Raw genomic sequence first — 13,904 nt, 5'->3', positions numbered from 1 at the left:
GTCTCTTCTGCCAAAAACTAATATGGAATGACAGCTAGGCATCCTTTTATTGGTTCTCCTTAAATTTTATGTGCCACGTGGCACACTATTATTGCAGCATTCGTGAAGATGAATGTAGCGATGCCACATCAGCAAAAGCATTAAGAAGAATTGCTATTATTAAAAATGGCCCAGATATTTCTCTACTATATTTTTTGGATGATTTGCGTTATTTTCTCCATTGCAAAACCTGATGAAGTTAGACAATTAGCTATGGTCGTTGAGCGCATATTGCCTTGATATTGGATACCTCCAACAGAGCTCCCTCACAAACTAGAGACTTATCACTAGAAATAACAGGACAAGAAAAAGAATAAAGGGCAAACTTTCAGTAACTATCGCTATATCAAACTTGGACAAGTCCAAGGGCTTTGATGCAAGGCTTTTAGAGTACTCTTTTAGTCTTTACTCAAAACTGTAAATTTGAGAATTTTTCCGATCTGATGCGTCATTAGTTCCGTGGAGACTATAAGTTCATTGGGAAAATTGTTTGAAGTTCCTATCTTCAATTCATTTCATTTATGTATAGAGAAGGAAACGCGGGTGCGGATTTATTAGCTAAGCGGAGTGCTTTCTCAGGTTAACAATTGTAGGAGTATAATATCGCACATAACAATACGAATGCGAAATAGAAATGTTCCGAAGTGCGAAGACTATCGCGCACAGCAAACTCAAGATGACGAATTAGATGACCTCAGCAAAGTCACGAGTAAAATATGATGTTCTATGCGAAGCATAATCTGTGTGAGAGTGAGTGAATGTATATGAGCGAATATAACGCACAGTGATTCCGAAAATAGTGGATCTCTTAGCTGCCATCCATTATAAAGAATCCTATATAAAAGGAGGAAGTCTCCATATGTAAAAGAGAGATCTTTAGTATATGTTAGACAAGAAACTAGGATAGAGAAAGTTTATTTGGAGAGCAAGTAAAGTCATTATAACCAATTATAATAATTTGATAAATAATAAAATAATTCCATTATGATTACTTAGAATCTTGTCTTAATACATAGGAGATGTGGTTGTAGGATTTCCTGCAACTATATTTTTGGCGCTAGAAACAGCTTTTGGGTGATAAATCCTTATAGATAATTCATAGAATCTTGACGAAATTGAGATCTACAAATTCAAGATGGTGAGACTCAGACCTATTTATGAACAAGGAGTACCAGCAAGAAGGAGTAACAGAATTGCTGCACGAAGGAGAAATACAGATCCAGAAGAACAAGATGGAAGAATAGAAGAAAATCAAGAAAATGAGTTTCCAATTGAACCTCAAAGAGAACAAGAGTGAAATCCTGATCTTGATAGAGTGAGTGTTCATACGTGGAGATCAAATTCAACTGAGGAGGAAGTGCAAGGAACTGAGAATGTTGGGAGAAATGATAGAGATGTTGAGAACATGACAATCAAGGAATTTAGGCAAATATTAATAGCAGAACGTCAAAGACAGAAGGAAGAGCGTGAAAATTTGATACGTCAGAATGAAGGATTAAGATAGGAGAATCTTATACTGAGAGAACAGAGATCGGAAAGTAGAACGCGGTCAAGATCAAGATCAAGTGGGGGTTCATCAAGACAAAGCCGATCTAATCAAAGGGATGTTAGACGAAGAGATCGCATGGAAAATATTGAAGAAAATCTACAAAAAGGTGACAACCTACAAGACCAACGTGAGGGAAGAAATATAGCTCATGATTTGGGAACTAACAGACATGTACATCCACGTGAACTTCTTCGTCGCAAACAAAATAACTTTGAAAGAGAAGAAGAGAATCCAAGGATGGGATACATGATATTACATGGAAGAAAATTGTTGAGAGAAAGAGATAGACAATGAAGAGAAGACATTGAAGAAAGAGAATTGGAGGAAACATTGCATCAAAATGATAATCGCCTAAGGCAGCGCGAGCACTATCGCATAGATGATACGAATCAGGGTAGGATTATACCACAAGAAAGAGGAAGGACAAGACATCGATATGATTTCACAGTCGAAGAGGAAAAATATGATGATGCATAGACATGTGTGAACATTGATAGGGGTATGAGAAGAAGAGAAGAAGTTGAAGAATATGAAATACAAGAGGCAATCCTCCATGACCATATCCAACCGCCTCTCCTTGGCAGTCGTCTCATAGGACGCTTGCTATGAACTCGCGAAATAACAGCTCCCGTGGACGCTCTCCTGGACATAATCGTGGTCAAGCTTATATTACTCCATCAACTGAACTACTGCAGCCCATAGACATTGCTGAGGAATATAGCTCCATGCACTTACAGCCACCTGATGATGCTTTCTATATGGACACTGGTGCTACCTCGCACCTTACTGCTGATACAGTTACTTTACATAAAGTTTTCAATTCCAGCAATGTACGGTCTATCTTAGTTGGAAATGGAAATAGTATTCCAGTTACTGCTAGAAGCACTAAGTTCATAACCCTCCCTTATCAAAAACTTGGTTTCCGTTTGTAAGTTCACCACTGACAATCATGTGTCTGTTGAGTTTGATCTGTATGGTTTTTCTGTGAAGGATCTGAGTTCGAGGAAGACTGTCCTTCGATGTAATAGTTCTGGGGAGCTCCACTCTATCATCAACCCTACCGTGCCACCAAAAATATCGTCCCAGTCTTCCCTCATTTCTCTTGTTGTCTGTTCGCCAGATATTTGGCACCGTCGCCTTGGTCACCCTGGAAAGGATGTTTTAGATGTTATTCGTACCAATAATTCTATTCATTATAATAAGAATCAACATTATAAACATTTTCATTCATTCAAGTTAGTAAACATGTTCGATTACCTTTTTATGAATCAAATTCCAATACTTTTAATCCATTTAATATCATTCACAGTGATTTATGGACCTCTCCATTACATGTTGATACCGTTTTTCGTTATTATCTTATCTTGCTGGATGATTTCACCAACAATCTTTGGGTTTATCCTTTAAAATTTAAATCCCAAGTCTATGCCAAATTTTTGAAATTTCGTTCTCTTATTCAAATCCAATTTGAGCATAAAATTAAATGTTTTCGATTCGACATGGGACGAGAATTTGACAACTCTTCTTTTCATAATTTTGCTCGTACTAATGGTCTTGTTTTTCGCTTCTCATTCCCCCAAACTTCCTCTCAAAATGGCAAGACCGAACGCATGATACGTCGTGTCAATGATATCACCCGCACCCTTATGTCTCACGCTTCCGTTCCACCAAAATATTGGGTCTATTCTATCCTTATGGCTGCAATCTCCACAATCTTCTTCCCACAAAAATCCTAAATTTTTGCTCTCCTGTGTCTATTCTCTATCAACGCCAACCAACATATGACCATCTTCCTATTGTTGGTTGTCTTTACTATACAAATATCTCCTCCACAACTCCTCACAAACTTCCCCCCGCTCCACTAAATGTTTCTTTGTTTTCCTCTCAACCACCATGGATAACGCTGCCTTGATCTTGCCACCAACAAGATCATCATTTCCCGTCATTGGATTTTTGACGAGCAACTTTTCCCTTTACTGATCTTCCAAAACCCTTGTCTGATATTTCTTCCCCTTCTTCTCTTTTTAACTCCCCTTATATTGGACATATCTCCTACAGTTTTACAACTACTACTCCTACTGTCAACCCTCCCCCACCCACTCCACATCCTTACACTCCACCTCACCGTCGCCTAAATACCCGCTCTACTGTCCCTCCTACTGTTTCACCTTCCTCCAGTAATAACAACACAACACAGCGTCCCCCTTCCACTGTGACTGTGTCTCCACCTCCTTCTCCCACTATAGTCTCCACAACTTCTTCCTTACCCACTATAGAACCTTCCATTCCTAATGTAGTCCCCAAAACTTCTTCCATATCCACTACTGTCTTTACTCCCAACTATGCAACATCACCTACACCTACTTCTCCTACCACCGTGTCACCCAAAAGCCACATCTCCTCCGGCTCCTCCAATAACTACAGCTCCTTCCCGTCCTATCACTCGTGCCTCTCGTGGAATATTCTGCCCAGTCAATCGTCTTAACCTTCATGTCCAAGCCTTAAGTCATATCTCTCCTCTTCATAATTCTCACTTGTATGCTCTTAGGGACATAAACTGGAATGCTGCCATGAAAGATGAGTACAATGCTATGTTGAAAACTAATACTTGGGAATTTGTACCACGACCACGTGATGCTCATGTTATTCGTTCTATGTGGCTTTTTCGTCATAAATATCATGCTCATGGATCCTTACAGCGATACAAGGCTCGTCTTGTTGTCAATGATAACTCTCAACAAGTTGGAGTTGAATGTTTCGAAACGTTTAGTCCGATTGTTAAACCTGCTACTATTCGTACTGTTCTCACTATTGCTACATCACGCTCTTGGCCCATACATCAGCTAGATGTCAAGAATGATTTTCTTCATGGTGATCTAACCGAGACAGTCTATATGCATCAGCCTCCGGAATTTGTTGACCCTGCTCACGTATGTAGACTACGTAGATCTCTTTATGGCCTCAAGCAGGCTCCTCGGGCGTGGTTTCATAGATTTTCCAAGTTTATCACAAGTTGTGGTTTTCGTGGTAGTATATATATGTGATCCCTCACTCTTTGTTTATCAATGTGTATCTGAAACGGCATACTTACTTTTATATGTTGATGATATTAAGGGACTTCCTCGACAACTATTTTTTTGTTTTCGTTCTAGTCTTACCGTTTGTTCTTCTCCCGCTCAGACTAAGAGGGTGTAATAGACTATATATTATTTTGTTTACTTATTTAGCATGGGGAGATTATATCCCTCATTAGTGTTTTATTATGAAAGATATTTTAATTGGGAATATATGCGCATCCCCGGGGAAGTTTAGGCTCCAAGGGAATTATCATCAATCCAAGAATTAAGATAAGCTTCAGTGTAAAGATAGTTTTTTTTTTATATACTTTATATTTGAAGTCCCTTTTGTATTCTCATTAATGCTGATTCGAACGTAGAGATGTATACGCTGCATATACTTACCTAGAATTTTATGTAGAAAACCATACACGAGGAATCGTTCAATCATTGTGTAACCTAATCAGTTTTTTGCCTAATTGCACTTCCGGCTGCACGCTATTTTTTCGTGTATTTGGAAATGCTAGAACGACATAAAAACTCATAGAATACATAAAACCTCAAACCTTCTTCTCCTGTAAATACTCGGACTTCATCTGGGATCTTTTTCTTTTTCTAATCATAATAAACTAATAAAGAGTCATGTTTTCTTCTTTGATTCTTCCTGAGATGTTTTAGGCTCTCAGCTCTCTTGGGTTCTCCCTTTGGCTTGTCCCCCTTCTCTGTCTCTATATTACTTTTCGTAAGCTTCTTCTATATATTTCATTGGCCGAGTAAAAAAGAAAAAGAAGAGAAACATTTCACTTTTTGAGAAAAAGTAAGAAGTTAATAAAAAAATTAGTTACACTTTTAGGTAGTTAACTGTTTTTGGAATTTATTTTCGTCTTTATAACATGTGTCACAAAACTAAGAGGGACGACATCGTAGCCGCACCGACTTAGGCACGATAAAATGTACTTTGTACACAATTAGTGGGTCCAGCGTAAAATCCATTTAACCAATCAATGCATGTCGAGTGGCAACACAAAAAATGTAACACCCTGGATTGGTGGTCCCACTTAAATTATAATGGACCTACCAACAAGACATTTATGTTAGCGGCGGTTTCGGCATTGTTTGATGTAGGAAATACCAATTGGTCCTACTGATAATATATTAAAGAGAGTCTAGTCCAATTGAACTAGTCAATTATCTGTTTGGTCCTATTTGGTAATTGATAAGCACGTAAATGCTATATTTTATACCCATATTTATATTAGGCAGGACTCGATATTTTGGCTAACGATACCATTTTAGTGCTTTTGTAGAAAGTACATGGAAACCGGTTCACTCCGAGAAATAAACGCTTACGTTAAAGCTTAAAATATAGTTTGCGGTGAAAATCACAAAATATGGTTGGCCTGGTATCTTCATATATCAGCAGCATAAGCAACAACTTCATTTCTTGTCAAGAGAGGGTTATTAGCACTATCGTTTTGTGACTTATGCTACTGGTGGAGAAAGGTTCCATGACCAGGAGAGGATAGATGTTGTATGTGTGATATTTCAGTCGTACAAGGAGCTGGTTTTGTTGTCATGGCCGAAAACTAGAAGGGTTAAGAGCTGAACTGGTTTGCTGTGGTCGACGTCGAGAGATGAACGTAACAACAACATGGATCGAGTATGAGGAGATGGAATCTGGGCAGTCGACCCTGAACAGTGGCTGAGTTTGACAGTGTTGTTCGAGTGGCAGCATACACAATGGAGGTGGTCTCGTTTACCTGCAATCGCTGTGGGGGTCTTGTGCCGAGATGAAGAGTTTGATGCCGCTGTCGTTGTTGGCAGTCACTGGAGTTTTTGGTGGTGGATTTATCTAGTGGCTTGGTGTCTTGAATATCGAAAACAAGGAAGCTCAGGATGGATGGTTGTTGGCATTTGCATTCGCAGATGAGGTAGATAAAGGTGTTGGTGGTGGAGTAGGTAACTTGGATCTATAACTAAGCTTAGAGAAGATGGAGTTTTGGCTGCTGCCATTAATGGTGGTGGTTGATCTGGGGATTGTCTGGATGCTTGTGTTGTAGACAAGCTCGAGTAAACAGAGTCAGGGACGATGATGAGAGTTAGCACGGGTTAAAGGGATCTCAGTGAGGAAATTTGTCTTTGATCGAAGTTCAGGGTTTGCCTGAGATGCTCTTAGTTGGATGGTGGTACGGTGATGTTGTTGCTGTGCGAAGAAGAGCTCCAGATGGAGATACTGTTTAAACTGGAGTGAACACAGACTGCAGTTTATTGAAGTGAGAGTTGTTGTTGCGATGACTAAACAAAGAAGCCAAGACGTGATTGTCCGAGACTGTTCGACTGGAAGAAAACAAAACATGGATCCGAAGTTATGCCGGAAGCTCAACAACAACGAACTGAAGCTGGAAATCATGGCTGCGAGAAGGTGTACTAGTGGAGATGCATGTGTTAGCTGAAATCATTCCTTTTCGTGTTGTGTTATTTTTCCGAGATGAAGAGGAAAGTGCTGATTCGGTGGGGTGATTAGCTGAACTTGTGCAACTAGGCACGTCAATAGTAAACAGAGAGAGATGAAGTACTTGGCCTGAACCTGTAGCCGACGAGAGAAAAACAGCTGAATAAGTCATGGAGGTGATACGGGGATGGACCGTGTGTTGTTGGCTGTAATCCAAAAACATCTTTATTTGTTCTTCCATCAGAGATAGTGATTACGTATTTCCACCGCTCCCTGTGGGTTCGACCCGTACTTGCCTCTGTCTACTAGTTAGACACCGTGCGATTGCGGTTATTACATATATGCATCTCCGGATCCTATCAATTTTTGGCGCCGCTGCCGGGGAGAGGTTGTGAATTGTAATTAGTATTTTTTATTTGTAAATAGTTTGGTTTTTATTTATTTTAGTCTTTTTATTTTACTTTTTTAGTTCCATTTGACTTGTTTTCTGTTTTAAAATTTTGGTTTCAGGTACCTTTTTAAGGATGATTACTCTTTCTCAGGAGAGGTCACCTAAGATGACACTCGCAGAATATAAGTGTAGAAATGCAATTTCTCAGGCAACCTCATCAGAGATGACGCTTGGTGAATATATGCATAGGAAACGGTAGAGAGTTTTTGCTCCACATATGGTAAGTGATGAATCACATCAAATGATATACGAGAAGTATTACAAACACACACCACCTAGTTTGGAACAAAGATTGAGAATTCTGGAATGCCAAAGATTATTTGCTGATGATGATCAGTCTTGTTGTGACTCTTTGTCCCAGACAGAACATATAGATGACCCTGTGGATGATTGTGTGGATGATTTTCCTAATTCTATAGATGAATCTATCTCACAAGATCATTCACCCGACTTACAGGTTGTGTCTAGACCCTTAAACTTCCAAAATTTACCAAATTTAGGGTTAGAATTGTGTGCTTCTAAAATTTAGTTGGATCACTTTGCATCCAAATACCCAGAGGAGTTGCCTGTTTCTGATACCGTGCATGAGCCAATTGAAAATTTTCCAGTCTCAGTACAATCCCTAAATGTTGTTCTTTATGCACTTCGATGTGTAGTAAAAACCAGGTTTGGGAGTAACTTTTGCTTTCTAATAGTTTCAATGTCTCCAGGTTGTCATGACATAAGTGTGAAGCTATCATTTGTAAATATAATATTTTGGATTGATCCCAAAATTTTCAGGTCATTAGTTTATGGGGATCCTTTATGTATATGCCAGTAGGTATTTCTATTTTCATTTTTTATTTTTATTTGTTTATTTTCGCTTATTATGAATTTTCCATCTTAATTTTTACGTTGGCTGACTCAATTACATTGAGAAAAATGTAAATTTAAGTGTGGGGGAGTTTTTACTTTTTGCTTTTATTTTTCATGATTTTTCTTGCAACTTATGACCAGCTGTTGAGCGGGTCTATTATAGGTTTGTAGGTATATTATGACCAGCTGTTGAGCGGGTCTAATAAAAAAAATTGATCAGCTGTTTAGCGGGTCTAAAAAAAAGTTATGACCAGATGTTGAGCAGGTCTATTCTTTTGTTTTCTTATCATTTCATTATGACCAGCTGTGGAGTGGGTCTATTTCATTGTTACTTTCTTATCATATTATGACCAGCTGTTGAGCGCGTCTAAAAAAAAATTGAAAAGAAAAAAAGAAAGAAAAAGAATTGCATTTTCATGTTATGACCAATTGTTGAGCGGGTCTTAAGGTTTGACATATAAGTGTGGGGGTGTTGATAAGCACGTAAATGCTATATTTTATACCCATATTTATATTTGGTATGACTCGATATTTTGGCTAACGATACCATTTTAGTGCTTTTGTAGAAAGTACATGGAAACCAGTTCACTCCGAGAAATAAACGCTTACGTTAAAGCTTAAAATATAGTTTGCGGTGAAAATCACAAAATATGGTTGGCCTGGTATCTTCATATATCAGCAGCATAAGCAACAACTTCATTTCTTGTGAAGAGAGGGTTATTAGCACTATCGTTTTGTGACTTATGCTACTGGTGGAGAAAGGTTCCATGACCAGGAGAGGATAGATGTTGTATGTGTGATATTTCAGTCGTACAAGGAGCTGGTTTTGTTGTCATGGCCGAAAACTAGAAGGGTTAAGAGATGAACTGGTTTGCTGTGGTCGACGTCGAGAGATGAACGTAACAACAACATGGATCGAGTATGAGGAGATGGAATCTGGGCAGTCGACCCTGAACAGTGGCTGAGTTTGACAGTGTTGTTCGAGTGGCAGCATACACAATGGAGGTGGTCTCGTTTACCTGCAATCGCCGTGGGGGTCTTGTGCCGAGATGAAGAGTTTAATGCCGCTGTCGTTGTTGGCAGTCAGTGGAGTTTTTGGTGGTGGATTTATCTAGTGGCTTGGTGTCTTGAATATCGAAAACAAGGAAGCTCAGGATGGATGGTTGTTGGCATTTGCATTCGCAGATGAGGTAGATAAAGGTGCTGGTGGTGGAGTAGGTAACTTGGGTCTATAACTAAGCTTAGAGAAAATGGAGTTTTGGCTGCTGCCATTAATGGTGGTGGTTGATCTAGGGGATGGTCTGGCTGCTTGTGTTGTAGACAAGCTCGAGTAAACAGAGTCAGGGATGATGATGAGAGTTAGCACGGGTTAAAGGGATCTCAGTGAGGGAATTTGTCTTTGATCGAAGTTCAGGGTTTTCCTGAGATGCTCTTAGTTGGATGGTGGTACGGTGATGCTGTTGCTGCGCGAAGAAGAGCTTGAGATGGAGATACTGTTTAAACTGGAGTGAACACAGACTGTAGTTTATTGAAGTGAGAGTTGTTGTTGCGATGTCTAAACAAAGAAGCCAAGACGTAATTGTCCGAGACTGTTCAACTGGAAGCAAGAAAAACATGGAGCCGAAGTTATTCCGGAAGATCAACAACAACGAACTGAAGCTGGAAATCATGGCTGCGAGAAGGTGTACTAGTGGAGATGCATGTGTTAGCTGAAATCATTCATTTTCGTGTTGTGTTATTTTTCCAAGATGAAGAGGAAGGTGCTGATTCGATGGGGTGATTAGCTAAACTTGTGCAACCAGGCATGTCAATACTAAACGGAGAGAGATGAAGTACTTGGCCTGAACCTGTAGCTGACGAGAGAACAACAGCTGAATAAGTCATGGAGGTAATACAGGGATGGACCGTGTGTTGTTGACTGTAATGTATGAACTGAGTTGTGCCGAAGCTGGTCGACTGGTGGAGTATGGTCGTGGAGTTTTGGTGCTGGTTCAAAGACAGCTAGAATCTCGCAATTGCATGCACTCGATGGTAATAGTTGCTGCCGGCGAGTAGATGAACAGAAATTAGTTGTTGGTCGGGTTTTGGAGCTTCGTAATGGACCTGAACGGATGGGCCTAGGCAGATTTGATAGGTCTAACTTTTAGACTCCCGCAACATGAATAAAAAATAACAGACAGAGAACAAAAACGGGAGTGCCGGCTACAGAGCCGCAACGGAGAAAAAAGGGTTTTCTTCTGCCAGTTTGGAGGCACGGCAACAAAGACAAAAAGAGGATTACCGTTTGAAGTTTCATTGTTTCAATTCCGATTTTATTATTTGTGATTCTCTTAATATGTTTATGACTTTTGAGAAAGCCATGACTTGCTAGATTATTATAACTAGGGTTTATTGTTGAAACCACTTTGGGTATTAGGCTATTTTGATTTGAATAATATGGAGCAAAGACCATTATGATTTGAATAGATTAATTCTTGAATTATGTTTATTGATTGATTGAAAATTAGTTGTTGCTTCACCGGTTTTTATAGCCTATGTGCTTAGTGAAGTAGTTTTACAAATATGTTTGTCTTATTATTTGATGATCGATGCTTGGTTAATTTCTTGATGGGTTATGCTTCGAAAAGCCAAATAAAATTTGTGAACTATATTTAATTTCGTATAATTTTCTCGCTAACCCAATTTGATGGTACATACTTTGCCTTAGTATTTTGATGTGCCATGCTTAGGGTGTCCCAGCGATATTTGCGAGTCTAATACATATAATAAGTGATGTCAATAGAACGGACGATAAATAATTCAGGATTTAACCAAATTTTTCAACACCAAAGACAACCAGAAAATGAAAAATAGGTTGCTACACACGTACATATGGCATTCACAAAATGAGGCTTCCCACCGATACACAGGCCTCACGCCCTCTTCAAAATTTCTTTCCACGTCAGTATAACCAATATATGAATCGTGTTGGGAACCATGGCTTTCGGCCACAATCATTGTAACTACCAGAAATCCGATAGGACACCCAAATAGTAAGTTTTCAAGATCTAAGACATGTTGCTAATTTTAGAGCAAGATTTCTTTATTTAGAACACCATCCAAGGTATTGTAATTACAAGTTGTTGATACAATGGAAACCCTAATCCCAAACCCTAAACACAGCTGATCTGCTTAACCTCTCTCAGAATTCAACCCTCCTTTACATTTTCCCAAAGGCCAGCTTTTATAGACAAGCTTCCCCTAGTGGAGCACAACTCACTTTATCTCATCCATGGTTACTTTATTCTTCTTGGATAAATTTTCCCCTCAATAATTAATTAAGTATCTTTGCCTCTTGATTTGATGTATCACTGACGGGGATCTTTGGCACTGGTACAGACTCTTTTGGAAGGATTTCTCTGTTATACTTCATGCCTTATTTAACGAACATGTGGTGGGTGTCCTTTTGGTAAATACATTTTTCCTTTTCTTATTCCACTTCAAACAACGTGAAAGTGGAATAAGAATCGTTTGTGGTTATACAACCGCTAGGTATTCCTCTCGAATCTCTCCACTTGGAATCCTTTTCGTGCAACCGTTGATCACCGGTTCAGATCCCTTAACTGCATTTATGACCCAATTCATTATAAATACCTCACCTTCCCACGTTCTTTCTTTCCACTTTTTTCCATCTTCTCTTCTTTCCTTCCTTCTTATTCTCTGCAACTTTCGAGCTTTATTGCTTTCATTAATGGTTCCCAAGAAGATCCCCGCTCCCACTGTTTCTAGGACTCTGGAGGAATTTCAAGCAGAATGTCAAACACTGGGTCTGATTCTGAGTCCCGTAGTCGACACTTTTGTTTCCCCTTCTATCACAGCAAATAAATCCATGGAACTGACTTTCCGCTGGATACAAGCTGAAACCTGGACTTCGACCAGAACGCTGGTTACTCTTGGCCAGTTGCGGGCGGGTCTTCTTTTTCCTCTGTATGATTCCTTTAATCCTCTCTTTTATGAGATCTTGGCTATATTGCGACGCGACGTATATCAGCTTAGTAAGAATGCAATCCGTATTATTAATGAGTTCGTCAGACGTTCCAATGGTGGACCTTCGCAGATTCCCCTCGTGGCGCTAGACTTCAACCCCGCCAGCTAAAGTATTGACTCCTTTTCTGCGAATTATTCTAGCAAGGTTATGCGTTCGAGGTCTCTTCAGGAGTGGGGCGTAAAACTTGCTTGCAAGATCCCACCGGCCCTTCGCGGAATGACCGCCTCCGTCTTTCGAGTGACGAGGACAGGATGATGTTACCCTTAGTGGATGGGGGTCCTTTCCTATGGGGTTTCGACGAGAATGGTAGGCCCCGTTCTGGGCCTCTACCCGAGCATGCACACCTCGCCGCATACGAACCTGGTCGATTTCATTGGCCTGAGCGTCCCGCCGAAGTTAGTTACTTTTCTTTCCTTTCTAGAACATTTCCCCTTATCTGAGTTTTCTCATGATTCTCCGGTACATCTCGCAGTACTTATGCCATCCTCCTGGCTTACTTAAGGATCGTTCTAAGAAGTCTACTGTGGTTGAAATTCCATCTTCCGATCAAGCTCAAGTATCTCGCCACATTCTCTTCGCTATTCCTTTCCCTCCCTTTTAACCTTCTGTTTCGCAGGGACCGGGGATTCTCGTCTCGCGGCAGGTCCTTCCAAGAAATTGAGGGATTTCCTTCTTCCTCGCTCGCCCCCTTTCTTACTTCCTATCTAATTCATTTGCTTTCAGGGTGGTTCCTCCGTGTAGACTCCTGTCCAAGCCCCCACGAAGAGTTCTCCTAGGACTCTCGATATGTATTGACTCAGGTCAACGATCCTGGTCAATCTGTCCCTCTTCAGCGTCCGCATCCCCATTCTTCTCAGGGGATCCCTTCTCAAACCGTTCCCACAGTCTCCCCTACTGAGCCGCATGGGAACGAAGTTAGGCAACAGATTTACGAGGTTTCGGATCCGTGCTATATCCCTGACCTGGATTTCTTGAGGAACGTCTTTGTTGCCATTCGCCAGATTCCCTCCCTAAGGTCTGCCGTTATTGAATCTTTAGTTTCCTACAACTCTGATTCTTTCTTCGCCGATGACCAGTCTTTTATTTCGAATGCCACGGTGAACCTTTCTCTACCGCAACATGCCTCCATAATGGGCTTGGTGAGTCCGAGCATGCCATACCTGCGTTTCTTTCTGTCATTTGCGCGTAATTTTCAAAAATTCCTCTGCCTCAGGAACATAGCCGAGGCATGTCTCAACTCGTGAAACTTCGTGTGTCTCGCGAGAAAGAGGAAAAATCTAAGGCCCGAATCGATCATCTGGAGAAGCAACTTTCTGACCCGGAAACTTTGGTTGGTGAACCTCGCAGTGAGTTTTCCTCTTTAGTTGCCTTAGCCTTCCATCCTTGGATCCTCATTTGACTCGTATTTTTATTTCTCTTCTCAAGGTCTGAACAGATGTTCAAGGATTAGGTCTCAATTCTGTCCCGTGACAAGG

The 13,904-nt window shown here is 40.3% G+C and overlaps 1 protein-coding gene across 1 annotated transcript in view; it reads left to right on the top strand.

The window, feature by feature from the left end:
• LOC113294136 overlaps positions 1-1,543 on the top strand; it is a 3,446-nt gene extending 1,903 nt beyond the window's left edge. The window contains exon 4 of the mRNA XM_026542554.1: positions 1,375-1,543. Coding sequence (XP_026398339.1) covers positions 1,375-1,543 — 169 coding nt within the window. The remainder of the gene's footprint in view (positions 1-1,374) is intronic.
• Positions 1,544-13,904: the final 12,361 nt, after the last annotated feature.

The sequence above is a fragment of the Papaver somniferum genome, chromosome 7, assembly GCF_003573695.1.
Source record: "Papaver somniferum cultivar HN1 chromosome 7, ASM357369v1, whole genome shotgun sequence".
Classification (NCBI taxonomy): Eukaryota; Viridiplantae; Streptophyta; class Magnoliopsida; order Ranunculales; family Papaveraceae; genus Papaver; species Papaver somniferum.
Note: the sequence above shows the minus strand (reverse complement) of the source record. Positions and strands in the feature narration are given on the sequence as shown.